The 27,461-nt window shown below is 39.2% G+C and overlaps 5 protein-coding genes across 11 annotated transcripts in view; 3 read left to right on the top strand and 2 right to left on the bottom strand.

Annotated features, from left to right (window-relative positions):
• Positions 1-355: 355 nt before the first annotated feature.
• On the bottom strand, positions 356-4,557 carry LOC122404538 (hexamerin-like). Its single transcript, XM_043408576.1, has 8 exons — positions 4,488-4,557; positions 3,835-4,175; positions 3,347-3,634; positions 2,765-3,252; positions 2,110-2,666; positions 1,891-2,027; positions 1,527-1,821; positions 356-1,449 (listed from the first exon to the last, which is right to left on the bottom strand). The coding sequence occupies exons 1-8, from the start codon at positions 4,555-4,557 to the stop codon at positions 422-424; spliced, it is 3,204 nt and encodes a 1,067-aa protein (XP_043264511.1). The 3' UTR covers positions 356-421.
• Positions 4,558-7,007: 2,450 nt separating this feature from the next.
• Positions 7,008-13,781, top strand: LOC122404655 (mitochondrial Rho GTPase). 6 transcript variants are annotated; one of them, XM_043408817.1, is made up of 14 exons: positions 7,008-7,774; positions 8,432-8,637; positions 8,720-8,770; positions 8,857-8,958; positions 9,032-9,073; positions 9,147-9,312; positions 9,373-9,493; positions 9,568-9,760; positions 10,179-10,457; positions 10,532-10,744; positions 10,932-11,128; positions 11,402-11,440; positions 11,656-11,727; positions 12,386-13,781. In XM_043408817.1, the coding sequence occupies exons 1-14, from the start codon at positions 7,576-7,578 to the stop codon at positions 12,510-12,512; spliced, it is 2,007 nt and encodes a 668-aa protein (XP_043264752.1). In that variant the 5' UTR covers positions 7,008-7,575; the 3' UTR covers positions 12,513-13,781. The 6 variants fall into 6 exon arrangements, with proteins under 6 accessions (XP_043264752.1, XP_043264755.1, XP_043264757.1 ...); XM_043408818.1 differs by having other exon boundaries at positions 7,013-7,774; positions 10,179-10,445; XM_043408820.1 differs by lacking the exon at positions 11,656-11,727 and having other exon boundaries at positions 7,011-7,774.
• Positions 13,782-13,925: 144 nt separating this feature from the next.
• LOC122404656 (coiled-coil-helix-coiled-coil-helix domain-containing protein 2) lies at positions 13,926-15,016 on the bottom strand. The gene is made up of 3 exons (XM_043408824.1): positions 14,827-15,016; positions 14,112-14,497; positions 13,926-14,031 (listed from the first exon to the last, which is right to left on the bottom strand). The coding sequence occupies exons 1-3, from the start codon at positions 14,862-14,864 to the stop codon at positions 14,021-14,023; spliced, it is 435 nt and encodes a 144-aa protein (XP_043264759.1). The 5' UTR covers positions 14,865-15,016; the 3' UTR covers positions 13,926-14,020.
• A 3,633-nt stretch (positions 15,017-18,649) lies between these two features.
• Positions 18,650-27,461, top strand: part of LOC122404725 (transducin beta-like protein 2) — a 71,212-nt gene continuing 62,400 nt past the window's right edge. The window contains exon 1 of the mRNA XM_043408949.1: positions 18,650-19,103. Coding sequence (XP_043264884.1) covers positions 19,034-19,103 — 70 coding nt within the window. The 5' untranslated portion in view covers positions 18,650-19,033. The remainder of the gene's footprint in view (positions 19,104-27,461) is intronic.
• The window catches only part of LOC122404723, a 45,289-nt gene continuing 36,947 nt past the window's right edge, over positions 19,120-27,461 (top strand). Inside the window, exon 1 of one of the 2 annotated variants that reach the window (XM_043408946.1) lies at positions 19,120-19,436. The gene's annotated coding sequence lies outside the window, so the exon portion shown is untranslated. Of the gene's footprint in view, positions 19,761-27,461 lie in introns of both variants that reach the window. The other variant, XM_043408944.1, reaches the window with a different exon arrangement.

Below are 27,461 nucleotides of genomic sequence, written 5' to 3'. Positions count from 1 at the left end.
GACATGTATCCAATGTAGTAGAATATTTCTGATTGTTTGTTCATAAGTATCTACTCGGTAAAATGAAAGATATTCAATTTCAAATGTACCTGTTCTCCTTTTAGGGTTAGCGAGTTGAAACATGGCAAGAAGGGTTTCTTCTAGGGACCTATCGACCACTATGCACCAAGATCAGTTTTAAGTCACTTTTACCATGCTTAACAAGGTACTGTTTATTTCTATCGAGTTATATCACCCACCCAAAGCGTCTATAGAAGGTATACGAACAGAGTAGACATACATTATAATAAACATTTGCTCTTTAAAGCAATTTATTCATTATAAACGATACATTGATAAATCTTTGTTTGTGCATTAACTTTACATTTTCTGCGCGCTAAGTCCATTGTACGAGCGTGACCGCTGTCGCTGTAGGAACAATTTACTGGGTGATGTCGTTGGTGGGTTGTCCCTCGTGGTAGACGAGTACATCCTTGACGAAAATGTTTGGTACGGCAAGGACGGCGGGAGACAGTGGTCTGTCCAGTGGGAAACCAAGGGGTTTGCCGTCAAGAGAGATGGCACCACCAATGATGTCGCTGCTGGGCATGTTCTGGTAGTATTCGTTGACAGTTTGGTCCTGGACCGTCTGTTGTTGTCCGTGGATACCCTGGAAACCACCGGCGTGCAGTTGTCCGCTGGCGATCTGGTTCACCACGTTCCAACCGGTCTGGATTCCTTGCCAACCGGCTACGTTGTCAACGGCACCTTGCATACCGTATGGGATCTGCAAGTTCTGTTGACCTTGAGCGCCTTGGATGCTCTGTGATCCGGTCTGGGCACCGAAGATTCCTGAGATCACACCTTGGAGACCTTGTGCTCCTTGTTGTGCTCCCTGTTGACCGGCCAGTCCTTGTACTCCTTGCTGTACACCTTGAACACCTTGGAGACCTTGTCCTACGCCTGCTACGCCCTGTTGCACTCCTCCCAATACTCCTCGTACGCCTTGAACACCTTGTACACCCTGTACACCGGATACACCCTGTACACCCTGTACACCCTGTACACCCTGTACACCCTGGGCGCCTTGCAGGCCTTGCATGCCCTGCATGCCCTGTTGCACGTCCTGGAGTCCTTGCCATCCCTGCTGGATGCCTTGTTGTCCTTGTCCAGCCTGTTGCTGTTGCCATTTCAGTTGTCCTTGTTGCAACCTCTGTGCGTTCACCTGGTTCAGTCCCTGTCCCTGCAGTCCCTGTTGTCCGGCGACCGACTGGATCGGCGAAATTTGACCCTGTTGCATCTGTTGACCCTGGATCTGTCCGTGCAATTGCCATTGTTGCTGGAGCTGTGCACCGGCGCCTTGGATGGTGTAGCTCATGTCCTGTCCTTGACCGACCGGGTTCTGGATCTTAGTGTGCGGGTACTGGCCGTGGTATTTGGTGTAAACGTTAGCGTAGTGGTTCCTTACGGCTGTAACAAAGAAACAACGTATAAGTATCGGTGGTACAAAAGAATCGAACGCCTTCGTTTCATCTTGAACGTATTACCTTGGATTCTCTGTTGAGCCCAGGTCCAGTTCTCGGGGAGAACTTCCACGTTCTGTTGGATTCCAGCCACTTGAGGAAGCTGGTTCTGTTGCTGTTTGAGCTGTTGGTACTGCTCGGGGCTGACGATCTGGAACTGCTGGTTCTGGTAGGTCAAGCTTTGTTCAGGGATCACTGGGCCGGATGGTACGTTCAGTGGGCCTGGTCCGGTGATCACGACGAGCAACTGAAGAGGGAAACCTTGGGGCTGACCCTTGGGCAGGGACAACCTAGCGGGGAAGCTGAGGATCTGGTGCGGCTGCAAGAACACAGTTTTCGTTGTACGGTGTGTCTTCTAACCCGGACCTAACCTAGACGATTCGCTAACCTGAGTGATGTAGAATGGTTCCTGGGACCTGATGGCGCTGTTGACGCCCTGTTGGATGGTTTGAGCGGACGGCCAGTCGAAGCTACGGCCTGGGGCCTGCTGGGAATTACGGATAATAACGCTCTGGCCCTGTTGGACTGTAAAACAGAGTAAAAGGAACGGTTAGACGTTGATAGTTTGCAAATGGCCGATGATGGAAGGATGAATTGGGAGTCTCACGGTTGTGGATGAACTGGTCGAGTTCGACGAAGAGGTGTCTGTTCTTGGTGATGCTGATTGGTTTGCCCTGATAGTCGTGTTTAGGTCCAAGGAAGACACGGACGACCGCGTTGGGGACGGTCTGCTCGCTCTGGACGGTGATCTGGTATTGGTAGGGCCTGTGGTCCAATCTCTTCAGATGAGCCAACACCTGTTGCTGAACCTGTTGCTGTTGCTGCTGTTGCTGCGACTGTTGCTGTTGTTGGGATTGGCCAACTTGCGGACTGACGGCGTCAAGGTCGATGGCGAAGTCGTTGAAGAGGGTGACCAGCTGGCTGATGTCCACGTTCTGGATGGTGACACCGGACAGGATGAGATCGTTGGTCTGGTAGGCGGGCAGAGATTCCTGGTATTTGCGGTAGAGGTTCATGATCCTCTGGGTCAGCTGGTAGAAGGCTGGGTCGTGGACAGCGGTCTGGCCAAGTTCAAGAGCAGATGGTGTGTAGTCCCAGATGTTCTGAGCTTCAGGTGCATTGCCAAGAAGTTTGCGTGCTACTCCTTGAAGGCTTCCGTAGTATCTGCTCAGCGAATGGGTAAGTAAATATTAAAACTAGATTTACAGAACAAACTATAGCGTTAAATAGCTTGGTAAATAATTATTTTTTTTTTAGCTGACCTAGGGTTGACACTCTTGCCGCAACCTTCGATCAAGTCACCAAGAATGTTCACACCCTGGGGCTGGTAGAGAGACAGGAAGATGCCTTGCGGGGTGATGACGTGGCCGGCGTCGATGGCGGCCACCAGTCTTTGTTCCAGGGTGTTCACGGTCTCGATGAGGTCGTTCTTCTGTGGCTGGAGTTGGAGGTTCTCGGGGCGGCTTGGGAATTCGAGTCCGTTCAAGTTGCGGAGGTGTGGTTGGTACGGTGTCTGCACGTTGGTGAAGTCGATCTCGTCGATGGAGCTGAGACCGTTCGCGAGACGGTTGAGTTCGTAACGGGCCAAGAGCTGTTGATGGAGGTGCAAGTAGATGGCTCCGTGACCAATGGTGCTCTGTTGTCCCTGTCCTTGTCCTGTGCCTACTTGTTGCAAGTACTTGCCTACGATCTGTTGCTGGTACTGTTGGGAGGTCAAGGGCTGTTGTTGCTGCTGTTGCTGCTGCTCGTTCTGGTTACGGAATTATCACGGTTATTAATTATTTTTATAGGTAGAACAGTTTTTTGACCGTTCGTTGATTTTTTAGGATGTTGGAATTGCTTACGCCTGCCAAGATGTATCCGGCGAGGTTCAGGTAGCCGTAGAAGGAAGCGAGACCAACGTCCTGAGTGAAGTAAGAGAGCTGTTGTTCTTCCGGGGACAGGAGTGCGGTGTAGTTGACAGGGATAAGAATGTTTTGTGGGATTCCACCATTCTGGATTCCTTGGATGCTAGCTTCCTGAGCTTCCTGAATAATTCTGGCGTCCAAGTGGTACTGGGGCAGGATCTCGTAAGCTGGTGGAAGGATGACGCCCTGGGTGTCTTCGCGCATCAATACAGCACCGATGAAGGCCTGATAATTTCATAAAACGTTCAGTGTACAGAGGTGTTCACGAAGATCGGTCGAGCGCTTGCGAGAGAGAGACAAGAGCGTAGCCCTCTGACGGCGAGTACGGGAGGCGATGTGCCCCCACAGTAGTTAACATTACTTTTGGAATTTAGATCTAACTTGAAACCTTTTTAGGTGAAAACTGTGAAACCAGTGTTCCGTACCTTGACGAATTGTCCCTCGTTGACGTGGACGCGAGCCCATGCTGCGGTCTTCAGGAAAGTCTGGTAGTCCTTGGCGCCTGTCAGAATCCTGTGCAGAAGTGAGACTTCTTTGCGCAGCTGACTGATCGAGTTACTGTAAACTGTGCCCTTCGGTTGGACCAGACCAGCCCTCACGGCGCCGGCATAGTATTTCACAACGATCGGGTTTTCGAATTGCTGTACGTTGTTCTCGATGTCCCAGTTTTGGCCGAGGTTCTGCAGTTGCGGGTTCGGGATGTCTTGTGTGATCTTTTGCAGGAGTTGTATAACGTCTTGTTGTTTGTTCAGGAGATCTTGGTCAGCTGCAAGAACCGAAACGATGGAATTCGTACCGTCGAGTGTCTCTGATCGTTGCAATTGATTGTCAAACAATGTACAAATTTGTTAAAATGCCAACTGCTACGTTGGTATACTTCTTACGTTATTCCGTTACTCCCTTGCAATGGGAGTGGACGGAGAAGCAAACAGGTACTCTTGGTAGCAATATGTTAGATAAAATAATACATTCTTTCTTAAGGTTTCTTTCAAAATTTCAATCTCTTTTTTTTTTTAATTTGACAGCGTCGAGCATAATTATGAAGCACTATAGGTAGATGTTGCGAGAGTAGACTTACCAGCATGTTTGCTGCTGCTGCTGCTGGCTGCAAATGCCACAAGAGCTAACAGGACAACTAGGAACCTCATTGTGATCCAATGACACAATGTGATGCTGACTGTCTGTTCGTCCAGGCTTTTATACTCGAATCCTATCGAGGAAGGCGGTTATCGGCGACCTGTCGACCTACCTCCCTCAAGATTTCGCAGTCTACCCGCGATATTCCTTGCTATTTCAAATTTATCCAACGCGTCCGATCGAAGGCTAACCAACGATACGATCGCGAACAGATCGTTCATCGAGATGATACGCTGGACATTCGGTAGCCATTGTCTAGCCAAATTCTTTGTTTCAAATAGTTCAAATAGTTCACCATATCGTATAATATATTTAACTTCATTTCATTAACTAATTTTTGTCCACGTTGGATCTACGAGGATCGTAAAAAATAACTAATTTCAATTCCATGACGGTCGATTGTTCATGAAATTTTATTTATTTAAGGCGAAAAGCATAAGAACAGGGATCAAAAGAGAGGTTTCCAAAACGTATCGAAAACTACTTTTTGAAACAGCGTTTATTTGCATATAACAGGAAAGAAATAGATTTCTTTATTAAAGTTGGTATAAATAAATGTTACTATCGTTGATCAAGGTTCAAGTAAAATGGTAAAAATACCTATTTGATTTGGTGCAGACGGAATTTTTTATTTGGACAATTTCGCCGCTTGTTAAATGAAAAGAAAAGATTTCAATTTTTGATCTAAATTATTTCAGAGGTCACGGATAAATTAGCTACATGTTGATTTTATTTATTATCTATTATTAAGTAGAATACAATTTTACCCAGATTTCGGTCCAGACACCTGCATTATTGTTCTGAGATTTTCTCTTATTTGCAAAAGTTCGGTAAATGTTTTAAATAAATCTTACATAAATAACTTTAATGGAAGACAACATTGTTGCATAAGTAAACGACATTAATTACGTGCATATATATTTTAATCGTTATATTTATAAACACATTGTCGTGTGCAAGTAATTATTCCATTAAAGTAATTATTCTATTAATATTATTTATTACGTTTGTTCGATCGTCTCAATAAGATAAAATGGCGGCTCCAGATTCCATTTTGTCTAGGGTTCCATGAGGTTACAATAGGGCCATAAGTTGCCAATATCGTTCGGTCATTGTTCCTTTGTTCGATCGAAATATAAAAAAAAAGGATAAAATGAACTTAATTCTTAATGCATATAAAAATATTCGATATACGCGAGTAAATTTATTTATTTTTTTTTCGCGTATACGATAGGTATCGACGATGGGGTTAAGAGAATAATAGAGCACGATAGTTTCGTGCACTATTTTTGTTCGGAACAGAGGGGTCCCAGTGTGAAATATTATTTCGCAATTAAGTCAGGTCGTTTTTAACATTTTGAGACGAACACAAAATGTTGAGGGTCATCGGTATCTACGCTCGCTGAACGATACAGCACGATAATACGTCTTGAACTTTCAGGTGGCTGCATATATGTGTAAAGGTTATCGCTTTGTTTACCTCTTACTGGACCGACTGTATTTTATATTCCTGGGGGGGTACAGAGAAAAAAGTAGACGGAATTATATCAACGTGCAATTTCTCCAACGGAACAAACAAGACGGGAGATAACGATACAATTCGATAGTTTTAATTTCGTCACGTCTCTGAACGAAAATGAAAATTTCTCTCGTTTCATTACGCGCGGCTAATGGAAATAACATATTTATACCGCTTTAATACACGTTAATAACACTTATTTTACGTATCGACGATTCCCACGAAACAATTTTTAACGAATAATTCAAGTGCATTTCTAAACTAGTAAATAGCCGTATCATTTCTTTTCCACCATGCAGATTAGCTACATCGTGGCTTTATCTCGCGATAACAAATAACTGCACACGTAAATGATACAAACAAATCCTATACAAACGCGATAACGTACAAAAAAAGAGAATATTCTTTCGTTTCAGATAGTGGCAGCACAATCAAACATAAATTTGTTTCTTTCCTTTTATTTATTTTCATTCTCGGTGGTACATGTAATTATCCTATGTTGATGCAATAATTTGCCGTTTTGCTCCACAACGTTATCGAGAATTAGAACGATAAAACTTTTCCAAAAGATAAGTCAAAAGGCCTAATGATCGCACCAAATAAAAATGGTAAAATCCACGTACACGGTGGCCGTAAAAATATTAACAATAATAACTTTATATTTCGTTTAAATTTGTTGTTCGCGCTATGAATTGCTTCGCGAAGCATAAAATTGTAAGCATCCCTTTGCTTTCGTGCCACGGTGTATTCCGAAATTTCGAGCCGTGTATTTCGTCACGATCGTAAAGGTTAGGCCGTTTAGCGTAAAGTTTGTGGTTTGCTTTTTGGAAAAACGTACGAAAGGTCAATCTCGAATGCTGAAATGTTTGAACACTATCGATTTCTACGAGTTTCGCGTACATCTACCGTGACACGTGATTTAAATGTGGGCGCTGCGGATCCATGAGATTCGTTCCACGAATAGACCGATTTTCCATCCAGCCAGGGCGCGGGTTTTTTCCTTTTAACGAAACCTATTAAGCCGAAACCGAACACGGTGGTCTCGGTCTCGTTGCGTATTGTACGATCGAGCTACCGTCCCCATCGTCTCTACGTGCCGCTTCCTATGCACATCGTTGCGCACGTGTGTACGTTTTATGTGTGTACACTGTCATTTGGAGTACGGAACGTAACCTTGAAAAGCCCACCCTCGGAGCGCAAGTTCAATCGCAGCGGGTGAAGTAACGTTTTTTTTTTTAAATACCGTGTACACAAAAGTATCGCGGGCCTCAGCCACCGAACCTGGTAGATCGTAATCGTCGATAAGATGTTGACGTAAGACATCGTGAAAATTTTCTAGAGAAGTGACATAGAAAGCAGCTAATGCGGTGGTAAGGCGCGAGTTATAGGTTAGGGGAGAACACGGAAGTTTTTTCGTCGAGAGAGCCACGAAGATGTTTTTAAAGAATTAGGCGGTGAACGCCGCTGTTACGCGCGATAAGTAATCCTTTCACGAAGGCAGCGATTCAGCATGGTGCAACGTCCAGTAGCGCCTAGGCGCAACGTCAGAATTTTGTTAATCGGCGATCGCGGGGTCGGCAAGACTTCTCTGATTTTATCGTTGGTCAGCGAAGAATTCACGGAAGATGTGCCCTCGAAAGCGGAGGAGATCACTATACCGGCGGACGTTACGCCCGAACAAGTGCCCACGCACATTGTTGATTATTCAGGTATACATGATCGATGTTTATGTGTTGGGTGTGGGATCCAACGTGTGGGCCCTGATTCAGCGCCCGATCGAACACACAGAAACAATTAACGAAGTTTGTGCAAACATCGCTCCCCCTTAACCTCACTCCCAAGTTATAGCTAATTTTTATATCTTGTCGATGCATACTTCCTTATCATAGATACGAAATGGCCACCTTCCGCTCGAATGCAAGCCTGCGCTTCTCTCACAGAATCTCTCGATCTTTCAAACGCTTCGTCTTTCAGATTCTTTGACAAATGTACTTTGATGAACTTCGACAAACATTGATATAGATATCATAGCGATAATCTATCCGATTCCTTAATAAAGCATATAAGATGTCCCAGCTTTTCCCCTACAAAGCTTTGCCAACGTGTGGCAGCAATCGACGAATGTAAAAATAAAAAGAAATTTGCATCGACTTTGAAAATCACCGATTTGGAAGCGATGTTATCGGTGTATTTATTTATAAGCCAATTTTTGCATCGAATAGTTATAACTTGAGGATAAGATCGAACAGGGTACATGGTTGTGCGAATTTATCTGATTGTTTCTGTGGTTTTTGATACGTTAGGATACATTTTATACACTATTCAAAAACTTGCCTACCGCTATATTAGTGTCCCTTTAATTGCAGCCGTTGAACAAACCGAAGATCATCTCACAGATGAAATTCAAAAGGCCCATGTAATCTGTGTTGTATATTCTGTAGTCGACGAGGATACGTTGGACAGAGCAGCTACTTATTGGTTACCTCTGATCAGACGCTGTTCTTCTAATAATCGGTGCCCGATTGTTCTTGTGGGAAACAAAATTGATCTTGTCGATTATTCTACTATTGAGGTTTATTAACGAAATGAAATTCATAAATGTTCCTTTTGATTTTGTTATAGTAGTAAATACTAATTGTATTCTTTGTTACTAGGCTGTATACCCTATAATGAAGGAATTCACTGAAATTGAAAGTTGCATAGAGGTAAAAAAAGAAAATGACGATTCTATCTCGCGTATACCGAACGAAATGTTGTTAAAACGGTTTTCTAATCTATATGTTCATTTTAGTGCTCTGCCAGAACGTTGCAAAATGTATCGGAAACGTTTTATTATGCACAAAAAGCTGTTTTACATCCTACTACACCATTATACAATTACGACGTTCAAGAGGTAAAATTTGTTAACAAAATACGTGTCTGTACTAAAGTCTGAGAATAACTTATCGATGTAACGTAATTTTTAGCTTACAGACGAATGTAAAGTAGCGTTACAAAGAATTTTTAAGGTAAGTTCATATACTCGGAACTCGAAACGTTTTGCATTTCGCGTTTATACAATTTCATTGTACAATATTTTAGATATGCGACTTGGATAACGACGGTTTGCTAAACGATATGGAGTTGAACGCATTTCAACAATGGTGCTTCAACAGTCCGCTTCAGCCGCAGGTTTTAGAGGACGTGAAAGCTGTTTTATCAAAGAATATTCAAGATGGCGTTTGCAACGGATGCGTTACAATGAAAGGTATTTTGTACCTTGTGATTTGTAAAGCGAGATCAATACAGGAGAACATGTTATTTGTAGGTTTTATGTATCTTCAGTGTCTGTTCATACAACGCGGGAGAAACGAAACTACTTGGGCTGTGTTGAGAAAATTTGGTTACGACAATGAGTTACAAATGTCCAAAGAATATATACACCCCCCGTTAGTACGAAATTAACAAAAAGATATCAGCGTTACTCGATTTATATTATATTCGTTTCTATCGTTCCCGACAGATTGAAGGTTCCTGTTGGTTGCACGACTGAATTATCCCACAAAGGACAAGAATTTTTAACACTGTTATTTATGCAACATGACCGAGATCGCGATGGTGCTCTTTCACCTCCAGAAATGGAATCGTTATTCTCACGGTGCTTATCCCCACCTTGGAGCGATGAATATAAATACACTGTGCCAACTAACGAAAAGGTTCATTTTTTACATTTAACAAATCATACCAATTTACACGGGGCGCTTCGAAATCAAAGGGAATCAAAAATACCAACTACAGCGGTCTCCGAATATAGTATAAAAAATTTTTTTTTAATTTTTCTTCCATACATGTTTTCACTTACGTGGGTATACATAGCTCATTCCTGTAATAAAATGACCTTGAGTAGTTAAAATAGCCAAGGTCGTTTGAAGATCATATCGCCATACATCATTGAATCGGTCGTGACATCAGTTCACGTAACTTGTACCAGTAATAACGTTATCCCATTTTGAAGAAAAAAAACATAAATGATCTTCATTACTAAGGAGTAATTAATATTCGAAATTTTGTTTAAATTTATTAAGTCGTTGTTAGCCTACTGTTTCTGTGGTTCTAATGTCGTTCTCTCGATAGGGATGGATGACCTTTCAAGGTTACATGTGTCAATGGGCGCTATTAACTCTGACTAATGTACGCAAAGCATTAGAATATATGGCATATCTAGGTTACAACATGTATAATAACGAGTGTCAAACAAACGCGGTGTTGATCACTCGTGAGAAAAGATTGGACTTGGCAAAGAAACAATCGAGCAGAAATGTTTATAGCTGTCACGTAATCGGGCCGAAATTTAGTGGGAAAACAACACTATGCAGAACGTTTATTGATCCTAAACTCGAGGTATACACGGCTGTACGTGTAAGCGTATAGATACATTTCAATACGAACTTAAATCATATTTAAATAACACTTTGGTACGATTGTAGAAATTGACCGACGACGTGGTTCCACCAAAGTCACACGTAACTGTGAATACAGTGCACGTGTATGGTCAGGAAAAGACAATAATTCTGCGGGATATAAATATACTTAATGTTCAGGATGCTTTAACCCCAGCACAAATTCAATGTGACGCGGCAGCTCTGGTTTACGATGCTAGCAATCCTAAGTCGTTCGAATATATTGCACGAATTTATATTGTAAGTGTTCCTTACAGATTTTTACCCTTAAACAGTCCTTTAAATATTATTTCTTTATTACAAGATATTAGAGATAAGAAAAAACGAGATGGAGAAATTTCTTTTCGAGTATCGTTAAACGCATAGCGGTTGGTTTGTCAATTTTTCAGTAAAAATGGTACAAAATTATTTTCTTTTTTTCTTCCAGAAATATTTTGCAGATAGTAAGATTCCCGTTCTGATAATAGCAAATAAGAGCGATCTCTCTGAAGTGAAACAAGAATACTTGCTGCAGCCAGTAAGTTTTTGCAATAAGTACAAACTGATGCCACCGCAACCTTACAGCATCTCACGTACCGTAAGACGCGAAATCTTCGTTAAACTGGCGACAATGGCAGCTTTCCCGTAAGTTTTGTTACCTGAGATCATTGATTAATTAGCAGGCATAATTTTGTACGAGTAATGGATATGCCCCGAATATATCGCGATAAGGAACAAAGTCGTGTTTACTCGAGATCGAACGTTACAGACAAAAAATTACGTAAATAGACGTCAGTACTTGCGTTGCACATGTTTACTGCTGTCAAACGTTTTTATTTGATACTCTTTGTAGTTTTTAAGTAAGATAGTATAATTTTTTCAAACTGTATGACACTAACAAAGAGATTTCATGTTTAGCCGCTTTCAAGGAGCATGGGTATTATTTTACAGAGACAGGTTGGTCTGAATTTTTGCCACACCGTAAACATTGTAAGCTTGAGCAAATCGTGAATCACATTGTTCCTTGTTTTTTTTTTCTTCTCTATTTGTGCTTCCTACAGAACATGATATACATCCGTGAAGTGTGTTAGGCGATTTGCTCAGATTAGGAGATGTCGCATGACATATTGTGTTGCATATTAATATCGTAATGAAGTCTTACGTCTTTTCAGTCCTTTGAGGCGTATGGTCCACATGTTGCTTGTGAAACCCTCACCTAGTCAATGGTGGAGTTCTTTTACAAGGTTTTTCGTTCGTATTATACGTTCCCGTTTCTTTCACGGCGTGCTCACGACTTACAATATAAACCAATATCAGTATTATTTTATTGCATGAGCATGAGATGGCGATTGATCGTTGGTTTCCTGTCTTGGGTTTTTTTTCCATACTCAATACGTGTTTCGGAACTATAATACATGTTTTTTTTCCAATTTTGTGTGTATCAAAGTGTGATAAAATTCGATTCGACTAAATTTACAATCGAGAAATAACTATACGAAATACTATTTCGAACAACGTGTCGTCACGTTTTATTTTTTAAATGCAGTCGCGTTATTTCGATCTAAGTTGAGTCTAAGAAAGTGCTTCGTTAAAAAATAAATAATTTTAATAAATATCGATTCGTTATGGAAATAATAACACTTCCATTTCGAAACTTATTCGAAATGTCCGTTCTCTGAAAGTTTATTTCAAACGAATGGATGTTTCGATTATTTTCAAATAACATCGCTGGTGACGAGTAACCGAGATATTATTTGAAATAGTTATTTCTTATTTTCATTTCAAACGAAATTTGCTCAGGTCTGGTGTGAAGAAACGAGTACATATACACGGGTTTTATCATACTGAAGACTCAATAAGATTTTTTTTATTTGCTATGAACAATAGTTGTTGACATTTCAGGCATATAAATCAATTTGGACTAATGCAAGGGGATTCCATCGTCTGGTGGAAGGCTGGCCTCGGCATTGCAGTCGCTACTGTCGTGGGCTTCGTGGTGATGCGCGTCTTAAATACAGAGAAAAGATAGTCTACCATATTCCTTTTCTTGCACATTTAACTGCCTCGTTTGACCGAGTATAAAGCCGTCTTTGAAAAACGCGTTAAGTTAATAAACTATGTTCTTAAATCATTAATTTCTTCTGTGTCCTTGATCATTTCGTAATGGAAACAAAAGATTAATATTTCTGCTCGCCCCCTTTCATCCGTTAAGGAAGTTGCTCTTAACCCCCAATCCGCGAACTTAACATTTATCTTCATTCCACATATCACACCTAAAAATATCGACTTCATCTCGATTACGTTAAAATGGAACGTGAATCCACGATCCTTTCCCGTTTAACATACATTCTAGATACAGATCTAGCGATGAACTTATTGATCTTAGAACCAAAAATTTGCTAAAATTTAAACTCGTAAGAAAAGTCACAGCGATCTGTGCAAGTCTTTATCCTGTCTTGAACGTTATGTCCGATCAAGACAGAATTTTCAATGTTGATTCCAATTAATATTTAAGAATTATTTCGAAGACCATTGCATGGAAAGGGTTCGCGAGCTCTACGTATTCATATATGAAGCTCGATATTAGACCGCCAAAAGAGGTCTGCGGGGAAAAAAAGAACTACTGCCTTGGAGTATCGTAAGTCCTCGACTGACGCGATTAATTTCTTCCAAAGCTTTTCGAATTATAAGTCTGATATAAATCTGTGTAATTCGAAACCGCGTAACTCGAGGATTTACAGGTTATTCATCTATTGTAAAAGAAACTCTCGTATCTCAAGAACACAATATTCTCGCCTTTCTGTGGAATCTAGTTTGTTGAAATTCTACAGGAGATTCGCGTCTCGTGTTGTGTTTCAATTTCATTAACACACTTTAAATAAAAATGAGGATTTTTGCTCATTGCCTTTTATTACACGTCGTCCAAAAGGGAAGCAAAACAAAACTAACTTCGCGTTCAACGTGTTGACTACAGAATACAATTAGCAAATCTATAATGTATAAAGTTCTTTATTAGAACACCAAGTCACCAGGGGGGAAAACAATGAATCACCAAGTTCAGTAATTTTATCACAGACAGATTCTTTTCTGGCACAAATACAAATTTCAATTCAGAGCACTATTGCATCACATAATTCACAGCAAATAGGAGGAACATGTGCAGCAGTCCCTCCCCTTTCGTTATCCAATAAAATGTTCCATGATCGTCCGTCGCGATTACGTGATTACAATATTAGGGTTGAACACGTACTAGGAGGGTCTAAATTGTAAATCAATTAAGCGAGCATACATTGTAAGTAATTTATTCATCGTCTACGTATAAATTTATTCCTAATGTAATTTCCAATTCGATATATGCAACAACAGCAACATTTGCATAATAGATGTAGATAGAAGTGGATATATCATCATTTGTAATACAATGAAACGAACTTTCTTTTTGTACCATCAACTGAATCCAAATTTCGTATAGTATTGATTTTTCTAAATACTTTCTACAATCATTTTGCTACCATCCACTTTTCAAAAAATACTGCTTCAAATCATGTCTGAAATGCATAAACAGTTTATGTATTATTCGGCGGGGTAATAAAGAATTGTTGGAATACTTATGGATGTAAACACTTACTGTGAGAAGCTTTGCATTGGCGAAGGGCTTCGTTGAATCCGTCGCACAATGTAAGGTCGGACTGGTTCTGGGCACAGTCCAAGAATTGTTTGACTTCCCATGCACAAGCGCCGGTTGCAGGTGCAGGTCCGGATGCGCTTTGAGCGGCCGCGGGTGCTGCTGCGGGTACAGCAGCAGCCTCGCTGGAACCACCGCTGAAAAGGCCTGTTACGGCATGTCCAATGGTGTGACCCACTGCTGAACCGATGGCCACTCCTCCAGCAGTGGCAGCCATTTGTCCCATGAGGGACGGCTGCTGAGGTTGAGCTACCATGGGTGTCGATGGAGCGGCATGTGCTGGAGGATGTGCTGCGACCGGAGCAGGAGCCGGTGCGGCCCTCCTAACTCTGAAAAGATGTAAAAAAATTACAATTACAGAATTACAAAAAAATAATTAGAATGCGAAGATAAATGAAACGTCCCACGATACATAATGATTTCAATGGCATTGAATAACGATTTTTCTTGGCATCCATTGTCAAAGTACCGTTTCGGAATACGCATAATAATTATACCCGTTTTAATTATTTGATGCGATACCATTGCAGAGTTTGATTTAAGAGTGAAAAGTATGTATAACGCGATCGATGTTCGCATATTACGTTTTAGCGGAATTTCCGTGAAATTATACGTAGCTTGTTTTAATTATGGTAGAAATAATGAAATAAATACTTACGTCCTTGGTGGGGGAGCAGATGCACGTCGTCGTGGCATGTTTAAAATGTTTGCTTCGTAGACTTTCTTCGATAGACACGTCCTTTCTCTTGACAATTTCCTTTGAGACTGACGAGACTGCGCCTACATCTTTGATCTCTTGGACACGTTACGCAATCAAAAGTTTTACGCAGGCTCGTAGCGAATCACGTGAAAGTTCTAGAAATAATACAGGAAGTCAACTATCGCGCGAACGAGACGCACTTCGGATCATTTCGAAATCTATCGTGTATCAGAGAGATTATGATTGAAATTGACGCATAAAAAAAAAGAAGTGAAATCTGATAAACCTCGTCCGGTGACGTGCTCGAACGTGTTTATCGGAATTAACAGTGAAATTTATCGTATTATTGATTCTAGGTTGACTTCACGCCGTACGATGCGGAGACGATAATGTTGGCTAGCATGCTCGATGCATATAATCATAGATGAAATATATTACTATCTCACGCCACATGCACGTGTCTAGAAATTAAGTTATGTTGTAAAAAAAACATCGATTCCTCATTGCCGTCAAGTGTAATTATTTTTATGCCCGAAATCCAATTAACTATAAAGCAACGAACCCGTACAGTCATTTTCACGTGTGTATTACTAACGTTTCGATTGCTATTGCACGATTTTACGCAAAATTATTCTGTTTATAGATCTTTACTCATAATGTGCAGTGTTCTGCGTAATTGAAAAAAGATATATCTCTAAAACGGTTAGAGATACAAAAAAATTTCATAAGACAAAATTAAACGGTATTGAACGATGCACAAACTGAATGCAATTATATTTTGAAATTCTAAACCTTTTCGTTGTATCAAAGAAGAAAGCACTCGGCTTTATTTTCCGATTCTTCCTTCGAAGAATCTATTTTATAGGATCGTTCCTCTTTCGTCCGAGCATTGCAGTTGTATTTTTGAACAAATTTCTTTAACTCAGCATTTGACCATACACCGGTAATTTGATCGACGGATAATTTTTACACGTTGAACAATATTTTTTTTTGTTGACAGAATTATTAGAATCCGGCCATCTTTATTTCTATACTATACACACCTTTGAAGTAGGATCAATATGATCAAAATTCAACGACGTTCGTTTCGAAAAAAAAGAATGACTGTCTGAATTCAGAGATTGGAACTGATGTTGCAAACATCGATAAAATGTTAGTTATTTTTTATGATCGTTTTATTATATCTAAAAAAAGCCGGTATCTCGTCGAATACTGGCGTAATATTGGTAAATATTTTATAGGGAAGTAGGAAGGTTAGGATTAAACAAAATACGAAGATGTAATAATTTAGTTCACGAAATGTGTTAAAATCAATTTATCGATCAGCGATTACATCGCAATAATTTCGATACAAACACCGGTATCTCGTGATATACCGGTATTGTCTTCGATCTGTATTAGGCAAACACGTAGTGGGTGTATATTTTCTTCGTTATTTGTATATGCATTAATTGTACAGTTCGAAATGATTTGCCAACGCGATCATGTTTCGTAGGGAATCGCGAGAGAGGGCGCCACAATCTGTTTCTAACTTTCCACTAAATTTCCGTCGTCTAAAAATATCAAAAATACAGCACAATGATTTATGTTCGTCGCACGCTAGATTCATATTGATGCTAAACGTTTAAAAGCCATCGATTTCTTCTTATCGATAGAGAAATCCTATCAGCATTCCACTCGTATCGATGTAATTAAATCGATCGAATTGACAAACAGTGATTTATATTCTTCACGAATTGCTCGGTAATTCGACAATGACTACAAATGATATTTAACGAGCGACTGTCGAACAACGAGATTCGAAGGTTGATTCGATCCACCGTGTTCGAAACACGAATTTAAAGTTCGAATGACCTCTGTCGTTGTTTTTCCTTAATTTGTGAGATGACTTTTAATAGCTTTTATCTGCCAACGGTTTCGTGCGACGAATTACATTTTTTTTTTTTAAATTCCATTACGATGATCCACGGGGAATCGCGTAGATTTTTCAATCGGTTCCAACTACAGCACACGCGAATCCATCTCGTCTATTTTCATTCTGTTTTCTAGAAGTACGCGCGCCTATTTTTCAACCGTTATATTTAGTACGAAAAATATTGTTCCTGAGTATCCGAACGTTAGCAAGAAAACAACTGCAAAATGTCGCGGACGAAATGGGCAAACGTCACTGTGGACGTCATTATAATCAAAATAAACATATGCCATAACACGTATTTGTGACTTTCAGAAAAGTTTGATGCTCTGTTTTTAGGAGTGGGTGTTTGGGGGTTAGGATTCGATCAAACTTATCTCGCAACAATAAACACAACTTACATATATATTTTGGTACATAACCAGTGAAATATGTCAAATGTGTTTTGCATTGAAAGCAATCAGGTAGACTAACGTTATAATTTTTAAAACAGTTAATATTATTTTCTATTTGATAAAAATTTTCTTAACGTAGGATCATAAAATTCTTACAACAAATATTTAACCTTAAAACAACGGAATCTGAATCCATTTTGACCCATAGAAACTATATTTTAGAATAATGTTTCAGTTTTTACCAAATAACAATAATAATAGTAATTATTAACCTAACCAAAAATCAACGATCGGAAGGAATGATTTTTAACTCTGTGTAGGCAGCCTGGGTCGCTGAAGGTACAGGAAAATTCTGATTTTTTTCTGAACTCTCCTTCAAGGTTTTATTTCTATTCGTAAAAGTTTTAAACAATTCGCTATTGTATGCACATCAAATTAATGACCTTTGAAGAGTATCTCAGAATTTATTCAGATTTTTTCAAAGTTTAAAACAATACAATATCCATTTTTCGTTTCATATATTCGCCACCAGATGACCGTCAATAAGAACGTAACCTCGCAACTGAAAATTTGACTCGAATACCTTAAAACCAGAGTCCGTCGAATCTAAGATGAAGTTTCTTTGTCTGTATTCGACGAGTAAAGTGGCAAAAGAAAGAACCATTCAATAATTTGATAGTGTATCTGTCAGTTTTGTAGCATTTCTTAACAACAGCAACGTTATTTACAATTTCACGAGTATTATTACGATTCTTCCTTTGTATGAATTTAGCGGTCGCCCAGTATCCATTATGGCGGTAAACGTGTTAACTTACCGATTCAAATCTGTATTTGTAAAATTCAATAACAGACGGGAGTCGTATAAAGAGATTGAAATCTCGTCGATGTGTTTATTAATTATTAAATTGTCTGAATAATTTGCAGCTGTTCATCGTCACTGAACGGAAGAAGAACGTACTCGCGTGAAGATCGATTCAGCGATAGCGACCCGTTTTCAATGATTAGAATCATCGCGCGATGAAAACAAAGGAAGCTGACGTTATCGCCGCGCGAACACAAGAGTTGAACCCAAAGTGACCACGTTCGAAATTCCAGAGATAGGAACCGTGTGACGCTCGAAACGCGAGGGAGGTGTGTTTCGAAAATGATGCACAGCGGGCAAAATAGCAATTCTGCAGACAACGTCCACAGGTATTCGGAGAATAAAACAAATTGTAAATTAAGTAAGGAAAAATGATGAAAAGATTGATTGTTTATTTGTTAGGATCAATTTGACCAAGTGTTGTGGCAGAGAGCGATGATCCTCCCAAGCCAGCCGTTTTCTGCGTCGTTTCTTCTGTCTCTGGTGCAATGTTATCGGCCCCTGTTATCGTCGTGTACACGTGTCGATATAGACGCGCGCGTTGGCTGCGGCGGCGGGTGCATTCACCGACACATGCGCACACCAGCCGAACGAAACTCTTCATAAACCGGCGGGAACGCGTTACCCGTGACTCAGTGTACACGATGCCACGGCTTGGCTGCGATAGACCACGTACCACGTATATACGCCCTTCTTTCTCCACGTTTTTTCCACGCTCGTGTTACCACCGCGACCGCGTTTACATTGTCGCGTTTTCTTAACACGCGGTCACCGCGGCACACGTGACATCTCACCGCTGTTTCGACGCCCGTCGTCGTTGCGCGGTGTATCAGGGGACCAAAGTGTGTTGTTCGCGACAAAGAGAAGGCGCGACGTCCGATGCCGTCGTCGGTACAACGGCCCACCCTCCCTCCACCGCGGCAGACATCAATTTTCAACCGATAAACTGGGGGGGAAAAACAGCGGAACAGCAACACGTAAACAGTCCTTGAAGGAATGACCGTACATTTGGTGCTGGAGGAGGATCGACAAAGGATCGACGCGGACCGTCCGTTCGGCGAACGCGGTGAGTGATTGTTTTTGTTTTGATCGGTTGTTGCACACGTGGGCTGGCCAAAGCGTACCTGTCGGTCAGCGGCGATTCGATGGAACCGATCGAACGAACGGGACGCGCCTTAAAATCTCGCCACGGTTCCGAGGACTGACGTAATACGAAACGGTGATGGTGAAAACAATCGTGACCGTTCCGACGTGACAGCGACGATAACGGGAGAGGTTGCCGGACGTGTAAAAGTTTTTCGATGATTCGCGATGGTGGAACGATAGCGGGAATCGGCGAACGGAAGACGGAATTAAATAAAGAGCCAAGATGGAAACGAAAATAGTCTCCATAGATACGGTACGAGTTACATGCGCGAGAATTTTAAGATGCACGTTGCCTGACGGTGTCGCGTCTCTTACGTGCTGCTGTCTGCCGGTGGACAGCCTCACTCTGTCGCGGTGTCCGGCGATGTCGCGCGAGACGTGTCGCGTTTTTTCTCCAGTGCTTTGTGCCCGTTTCGGATTTTCATCGTTCGACGTTTATTTGCGCGGCACCCTTGCGTCGTAACGGCCCAAAATTATTCTTCCCGGTAACGCGAACGTAGCGTGGTAATCCCGTCGCGGAATTGCGCACTTCTTTCGTGGCACTCTGCCAATTTCAAGGTTCAGGTACTCGAGATCGGTATGTACAGGGTGTTCCTTTAATCCAGGGTCTTGAAAAGACCCCGAAAATAATTGTTTCGAACTGTTTGTAAAAGTGATGGTCAAAACTATGACGAAGAACTTGGAAAGTCGGACTTGTATGTCAGGTTAAGTTCTTACGCTGTCGTATACAGTCGAGACCGCGTAAGTGTTCGTATAGGGAAAATAGAGTAAAGATGTATGTAAAATTTAAATGAAAAATACCGAAACTAATCTTTCTCAACGCAAAATAAGGTAAAAAATTAAGCGAGATATTCATCCATTTTCAAACTAATCGAATTATTGAGGTTATTAGGTTAATATTTAATGGAATACCCCTTAAGTTTAATTATAGCTTCTATATTCGTTTTTCTCGTTCTTGTACAAATCGTTGTTTCAATTCTTCACGATCTTTAGGAGTTCACGAACATTTCTTTTTATTTCTGCCCATAAGTGTTCAATGGGGGTTATATCCGGCGACTGTACCTTATTACGTACTTCGAGTGTAGAGATGCGAGTCTTTAGCTTGACTAGAGACTTCAGAATTCATGTTGTCCTTCCTATTCTTATCGTAGTTAATCAGCTTTCTATAACTAAAATTATCGTTTAAATCGAATATATCGCGATGTATGGATACCTTTTTCAGTAACTGTATGGCCTTGTTTCGCTGCCAGAGGGCGTGACCACGCTTCTTTCGACAAAAGGAACGAACTTTGCCGATTTCACGCACGACTCGTTCTATTCAACCGGTGTTTTAGGTTATCCGATCCGATTTACCCGCAGATCATCGATCAGATGCCTGTAATCTCGCGTCGATGTGGAACACGGTGTGGTACAGTGTTTCTCAAACTTCGTCTTCCGCGGACCGCCATAAAAGGGAACTTTTCGATAGAAATGAATGAATGAAGTTGAATCATACAGCATGGGTCATCGGTGACACGCACACGGTCTGGTGGGAAACCACATAAAACTGACTCGGCCGCTAAACGTGCCAAATTTGGTGGACAACCATGCACGATGCTTTTCGAAATTCTCGAGATTCAGAAAAAAAAAATTTCAATCAATTTAAAAAATTCTACGACTGAAAACGTGATTGCTAATTTCGACACCATCGTATCGGCGTACGGTTTAAATTATAATGCACCGATGACCTAATGAAACTCGTAATTGATTCAAACTGCACAATGTCGAACGATCAGGAAACCATTGTGAATAATTAATCGACCTAGTTAGTTAGATATCCGATAAAATGCGGAGTTTCTTCCATCGAGCGATGCTCGACTAAGCGTCTCCTTCGTGGCGCGCTGGAAAAATAAAACGATCGCGCGGAAAATCCGTCGAGTCATTGGGAAACACGATTGGTTCGGAGGAGATCTGTGTGTCAAGTACGCGCGCGCGTTAATTCATGGGACAACCGTCCTTTAGACGGTTCTTTCTTTTTTTTAATTTTTTAATTTTACACTAACCTCTTCCTCGAGGTCGTTATTCATTTTCCCGCGATGAAACTGGTATCCTTAAATAGAAACACACCCGGAGCTGTCGTCCAAGCGGTTCGCGTTTGCATAGCGAAAATCCATACGCACGAAACTTATCTCGTTCCAAGGTCGAGCGCCAATATGGATAGTACATATTACGCGGGAATCCGCGTTTGGTGGACGCTATCGACGCTAATATGGAACACGTTTCGCGTAGAAATATGTAATAATAATAATATACAGGGTGGGGTCAAAATAAGAGGAAAATCAAGAATATCAATTTCTCGACTGAGGTCTCGCTAAAAAGTTATTAACAATTAAATTAAAAAATTTTAAATCGTGCTAAAAAAATTATCTTTAGCTAGGGGGGTCAATTATCATCATTTTTTGTCATTATACATACCCTCGAAAACCTTCTCATTTTTTAGAAAAAAATTCAAGAAAGTGGACCAAATTTTTCGTCGAAATTGAAAAGTTTCAAATCGTTCTGGAAAAATTATTTTTTGCTAGAGGGGTCAATTACCATCAATTTTTGTCATTATACATACCCTCGAAAGCCTACTCATTTTTGAGAAAAAAATTCAAGAATGTGGACCAATTTTTCGTCGAAATTGAAAAGTTTCAAATCGTCTTGGAAAAATTATTTTCAGTCGCGGGGGTTAAGTATAATCATTTTTAGTGAATAGACATACCCCCGAAATCCTACTCATTTTCGCGAAAAAAATTCGGGAAGTTCTGGAATTTTTCGACAATATTAAAAAGTTTCATATCATTTTGGAAAAATTATTTTCCGTTGCGGGGGTCAATTACAATCATTTTGGGTGAATAGACATAACCTCTTAATCCTACGCATTTTCGAGAAAAAAATTCGAGTAGGTACTGAAATTTTTCGTCGAAATTAAAAAATTTCAAATCGTTCTGGAAAAATTATATTTAGTTACAGGGGTTAGTTACAAGCATTTTTGGTGAATAGACATATCCTCGAATTCCTACTGACTTTCGAGAAAAAAATTCGAGGAGGTACTGAAATTTTTCGGCGAAATTAAAAAATTTCAAATCATATTAAAAAAATTATATTTAGTTACAGAAGTCAATTATAATCATTTTTGGTGAATATACATATCCTCGAAATCCTACGCATTTTCGAGAAAAAAATTCGAGAATTTACTGAAGTTTTTCGGCGAAATGAAAAAATTTCAAATCATATTAAAAAAATTATATTTAGTTACAGGGGTCAATTACAAGCATTTTTGGTGAATAGACATACCCCCGAAATTTTGCGCATTTTCGAGAAAAAAATTCAGTACGGTCGGAACTTTAAACGTTAATAACTTTTTAACGAAGCCTTCATCAACAAATAGGTATTCTTGATTTTCGTTTTATTTTGGCCTCTAGAATCTCCCATTAAAATTTTTCCCATGGTTGACGGAACACTGTTAGGTCGAGGTGACTGGTACTGTATTCTGTATTTAAATATAACAATCATATGTGTTTTATTTAAATAGGAATTAGATGTTAGTTTTGTGCAGCGTCCAGGTAAGAGACAGATTAACTATAAAAATCTATTGTATGTATTGTTCAATATAGATGATAAACAATTATCCTGTAGTTTCTCGTAATAATCTAATATTTATAATAATATACTATATTCGTTGGATTGCAACGATCCAATATTTGTAATTCAATACGAAACAGCCAATTACATTCTTTGGCGAGTCCAGGTGATTGATTCAAGGTAACTGGCGATTATTCCGTAGTAGATTACTGTTGTTGGTTGTATGCGAAGCTACTGTACAACGTACACATGAAAATGTACACACTCTATACGCGGCCCCGGAATTCTTGACTGCTCGCGATTAAAACACTGTTGGATAAATATTTTTGTTTCATTACCATTAAAAAAAAAAAAAAAAAAAAAGAAAAAAAAAGTACAGATGCTCACGCGGCAATTAATCACTTCTGTGTGTAATATCTGTTTCCCGGTTCGGAGATGCACTCATTATTCGTGTCACGTGCTTGTTTTGTCAAGAGGCCTCCGATACGCGCCAATGACGCATCATTAACGTTTTAGATAAGAATCATGCTTTAAGCAGAACTCGTTGGTGTCGTTTGTCTGATGTTATATTCGATAAGGTTTACCTTGTCGCTGCTGCGGTTTACACTTTCATAATTAACGTTATCCCAGCTGCTAGACGCCTCCAAATTTGTCTATTTCTGTTCCTTTTGCAATTGTTTTTGTATGAATTAATATCCCTGCATAAAAATTCGAAACATCGGTCGTCGACGAAAAATTCTCGACCCGACCTGACCCGATATCTTCGGGTCTTACAATAATTGTATAGTGATAATTTTAATAACCTAAAAGTAAACGTTCGTCGGACGTATTAGCAGGCGTCTGCGACACAGTGTATGTTTGTGGCACGGCGGTTAAGAGTCACCGGTCTAATATGTTGGTTTCTCTTTGACAAACAAGACCCGTTTCTTTTACTTTCGGCATAGATCATCCGTGTTGAATCCACGGGGAACAGTAGACCAGTGAAAGGACTAATCGTCATTAGACGCCATTAAATGACTCGGTGAAGTGTACGTGGTTATGGAAATCACGTGACCAGAGGGAATTACGTAACCTCGTCAATATTGCGATTTGGCGCGGAAAAATTAAGATATAACTTGTTGTTTGTTCTAGCGATCAGATTAATATAATTTTTCTTATTTATTTATAAATTAAATTTAAAATATGTACTTTTCTTGTTGGAATTAAATCGAGACCACTAAATTTCTCGCGGAGAATTATAGGTTAGAATTTGCTCTAGAAATCGATCGACTTCAGAGCCTCTCTCGACTAATTTGAATATTCCGTTTGCTATTTTGAATTTCGTTCGATTTCGTATGTCCTACTTCGGAGTTGTAATCAGCAAATTGCGGATGTTTATGCACGTAAGATATGCAAAGGACATACATGACTTTATGCGCGTAGGATATGCATATGCGCATGAGAAATATGCACATATGTACGAAAAATATATTAATAGCACGAATAATATTGCACATCTAACGTGTAGAATATTATCCAAACTATCGTCGCGTATTCTTGAAAAATAAATACTTTAATAACAATTTTTTAATTAATGACAATTAATTAACAATACCAAGTTTATTAATAACAATTAATTAACAAGAGCAAGTTTATTAATAACAATTAATTAACAGTAACAAGTTTATTAATAACAATTAATTAACAATAACAAGTTTATTAATAACAATTGTTAGATTTAATACAGTAGTAGTATTTAACACAGTAGTATACAGGGTGCTCCGCCAACGATGGGAAAAATTTTAATGGGTGATTCTAGAGGCCAAAATAAGACAAAAATCAAGAATATCAATTTGTTGATAAAGGCTTCTGTTGGATATGGTGGGAGAAATGAAGTAAAACTATTTTAAATTAAAACTTTATAATTGGCTTTATTTAAAGCAGACAGAGATTGTGTCTTTACTCAACGAGAGAAACTAAAAGACTGAACGTCGTGAACGAAAATTCCGTCACGCATTCGTAGACCCTCTTGGGCCCTATCTCGCTTAGACTAAACAGCAACTGTGATCAAAGAAACACAGCTGCATGCTCTCGACTCGAAACTTGAGAGTCGAATATATACCAGGATATCCGGTCGATAATTTTTGTTAATAAATCAACAGCTTCGTTAAAAAGTTATTAACGTTTAAAGTTTTACTCGTACTGAATTTTTTTCTCGAAAATGCGCAAGATTTCGGGGGTATGTCTATTCACCAAAAATGATTGTAATCGAACCCCAGAAACGAAAATAATTTTTCCAAAACGATTTGAAATTTTTTTTTTCTGTCGGAAAATTTCACACCTTCTCGAATTTTTTTCTAGAACATGGGTAGGATTTCGGGGGTAATTGTAATGACCATAAATGATTGCAATTGACCCTCGCAATCGAAAATAATTTTTCTAGAATAATTTGAAACTTTTCAATTTCGACGAAGAATTGGTCCACTTTCTTGAATTTTTTTCTCAAAAATGAGTAGACTTTCGAGGGTATGTATAATGACAAAAAATGATGGTAATTGACCCCTCTAGCTAAAAATAATTTTTCCAGAACGATTTGAAACTTTTCAATTTCGACGAAAAATTGGTCCACTTTCTTGAATTTTTTTCTCGAAAGTGCGTAGGATTTCGGGGGTAATTGTAATGACCAAAAATGATTGCAATTGACCCTCGCAATCGACAATAATTTTTCTAGAATAATTTGAAACTTTTCAATTTCGACGAAAAATTGGTCCTATTTCTTGAATTTATTTCTCAAAAATGAGTAGGCTTTCGAGGGTATGTATAATGACAAAAAATGATGGTAATTGACCCCTCTAGCTAAAAATAATTTTTCCAGAACGATTTGAAACTTTTCAATTTCGACGAAAAATTGGTCCACTTTCTTGAATTTTTTTCTCGAAAGTGCGTAGGATTTCGGGGGTAATTGTAATGACCAAAAATGATTGCAATTGACCCTCGCAATCGAAAATAATTTTTCTAGAATAATTTGAAACTTTTCAATTTCGACGAAAAATTGGTCCACTTTCTTGAATTTTTTTCTCAAAAATGAGTAGACTTTCGAGGGTATGTATAATGACAAAAAATGATGGTAATTGACCCCCCTAGCTAAAAATAATTTTTCCAGAACGATTTGAAACTTTTCAATTTCGACGAAAAATTGGTCCACTTTCTTGAATTTTTTTCTCGAAAGTGCGTAGGATTTCGGGGGTAATTGTAATGACCAAAAATGATTGCAATTGACCCTCGCAATCGAAAATAATTTTTCTAGAATAATTTGAAACTTTTCAATTTCGACGAAAAATTGGTCCACTTTCTTGAATTTTTTTCTCAAAAATGAGTAGACTTTCGAGGGTATGTATAATGACAAAAATTGATGGTAATTGACCCCTCTAGCTAAAAATAATTTTTTCAGAACGATTTGAAACTTTTCAATTTCGACGAAAAATTGGTCCACTTTCTTGAATTTTTTTCTCAAAAATGAGTAGACTTTCGAGGGTATGTATAATGACAAAAAATGATGGTAATTGACCCCCCTAGCTAAAAATAATTTTTTCAGAACGATTTGAAACTTTTCAATTTCGACGAAAAATTGGTCCACATTCTTGAATTTTTTTCTCAAAAATGAGTAGGCTTTCGAGGGTATGTATAATGACAAAAATTGATGGTAATTGACCCCTCTAGCAAAAAATAATTTTTCCAAAACGATTTGAAACTTTTCAATTTCGACGAAAAATTGGTCCACTTTCTTGAATTTTTTTCTCAAAAATGAGTAGACTTTCGAGAGTATGTATAATGACAAAAAATGATGGTAATAGACCCTCCTAGTTAAAAATAATTTTTCCGGAACGATTTGAAATTTTTGAATTTAATTGTTAATAACTTTTCAAGGAAGCCTCCATCAACAAATTGGTATTCTTGATTTTCGTCTTATTTTAGCTTCTAGAGTCCCCCCTTAAAATTTTTCCCTGGGGTGGGCATAGTGACAGGAATATAATTTTTAATTAATAGCAGATGAATGTTGCCAAACAGACGCTTCTCTTGTGGAAGAGAACATCTCTTGCTTCTCTTGTTTATTGCAGATTATTGCAGAATTTATTGCACTCGGATAAAAATGCCGTGCGCGAGATATGGAGAGTTGATTGACTTTTGTGGACTCGGGCGACGAATTCATTAAATTCCGCACGCTTATCTAGACATTTTAGAACCTTCGCTAAAACCTGATCAGATCCTTTTGTAAAATAATTATGAAATCTCGTAATATCGTGTTTAGTCGTTTTCGCCTTTTACTCGATATTACTATTAGTATAGATAATTATATTTATTCTGAAAATAACTGTAAACGTGTAAGTCGAACCGTCGTAATAAAAATAGCTTACTTAAGACTGATAATTAAACGTTATTTATAATACAACAGCTAAAAATATTTTAGAGGTCATGTTTTAGTGATTCTGACACACTTCATTACACCATCGTATTACAGACATGTATAGGAACGAAAGAACAATAATTACCATGAAAATTAGCGAAATGATATGTGTTGTTTTACTTTGAGGTTAATTCCCATTGTGTGTTTCTAAAACTTCGATTTTTTTTTTTTAGTCAATGCAAATAACATTTACATTTGTCTTTAGCGAATTAATATTAACTTGAATGT

This window comes from Colletes gigas, unplaced genomic scaffold (assembly GCF_013123115.1).
Source record: "Colletes gigas isolate AHSC1104 unplaced genomic scaffold, ASM1312311v1 Colletes_gigas_Sc00003, whole genome shotgun sequence".
Classification (NCBI taxonomy): domain Eukaryota; kingdom Metazoa; phylum Arthropoda; class Insecta; order Hymenoptera; family Colletidae; genus Colletes; species Colletes gigas.
The sequence above is the reverse complement of the archived record's forward strand: the minus strand, read 5'-3'. Positions and strand labels throughout refer to the sequence as shown.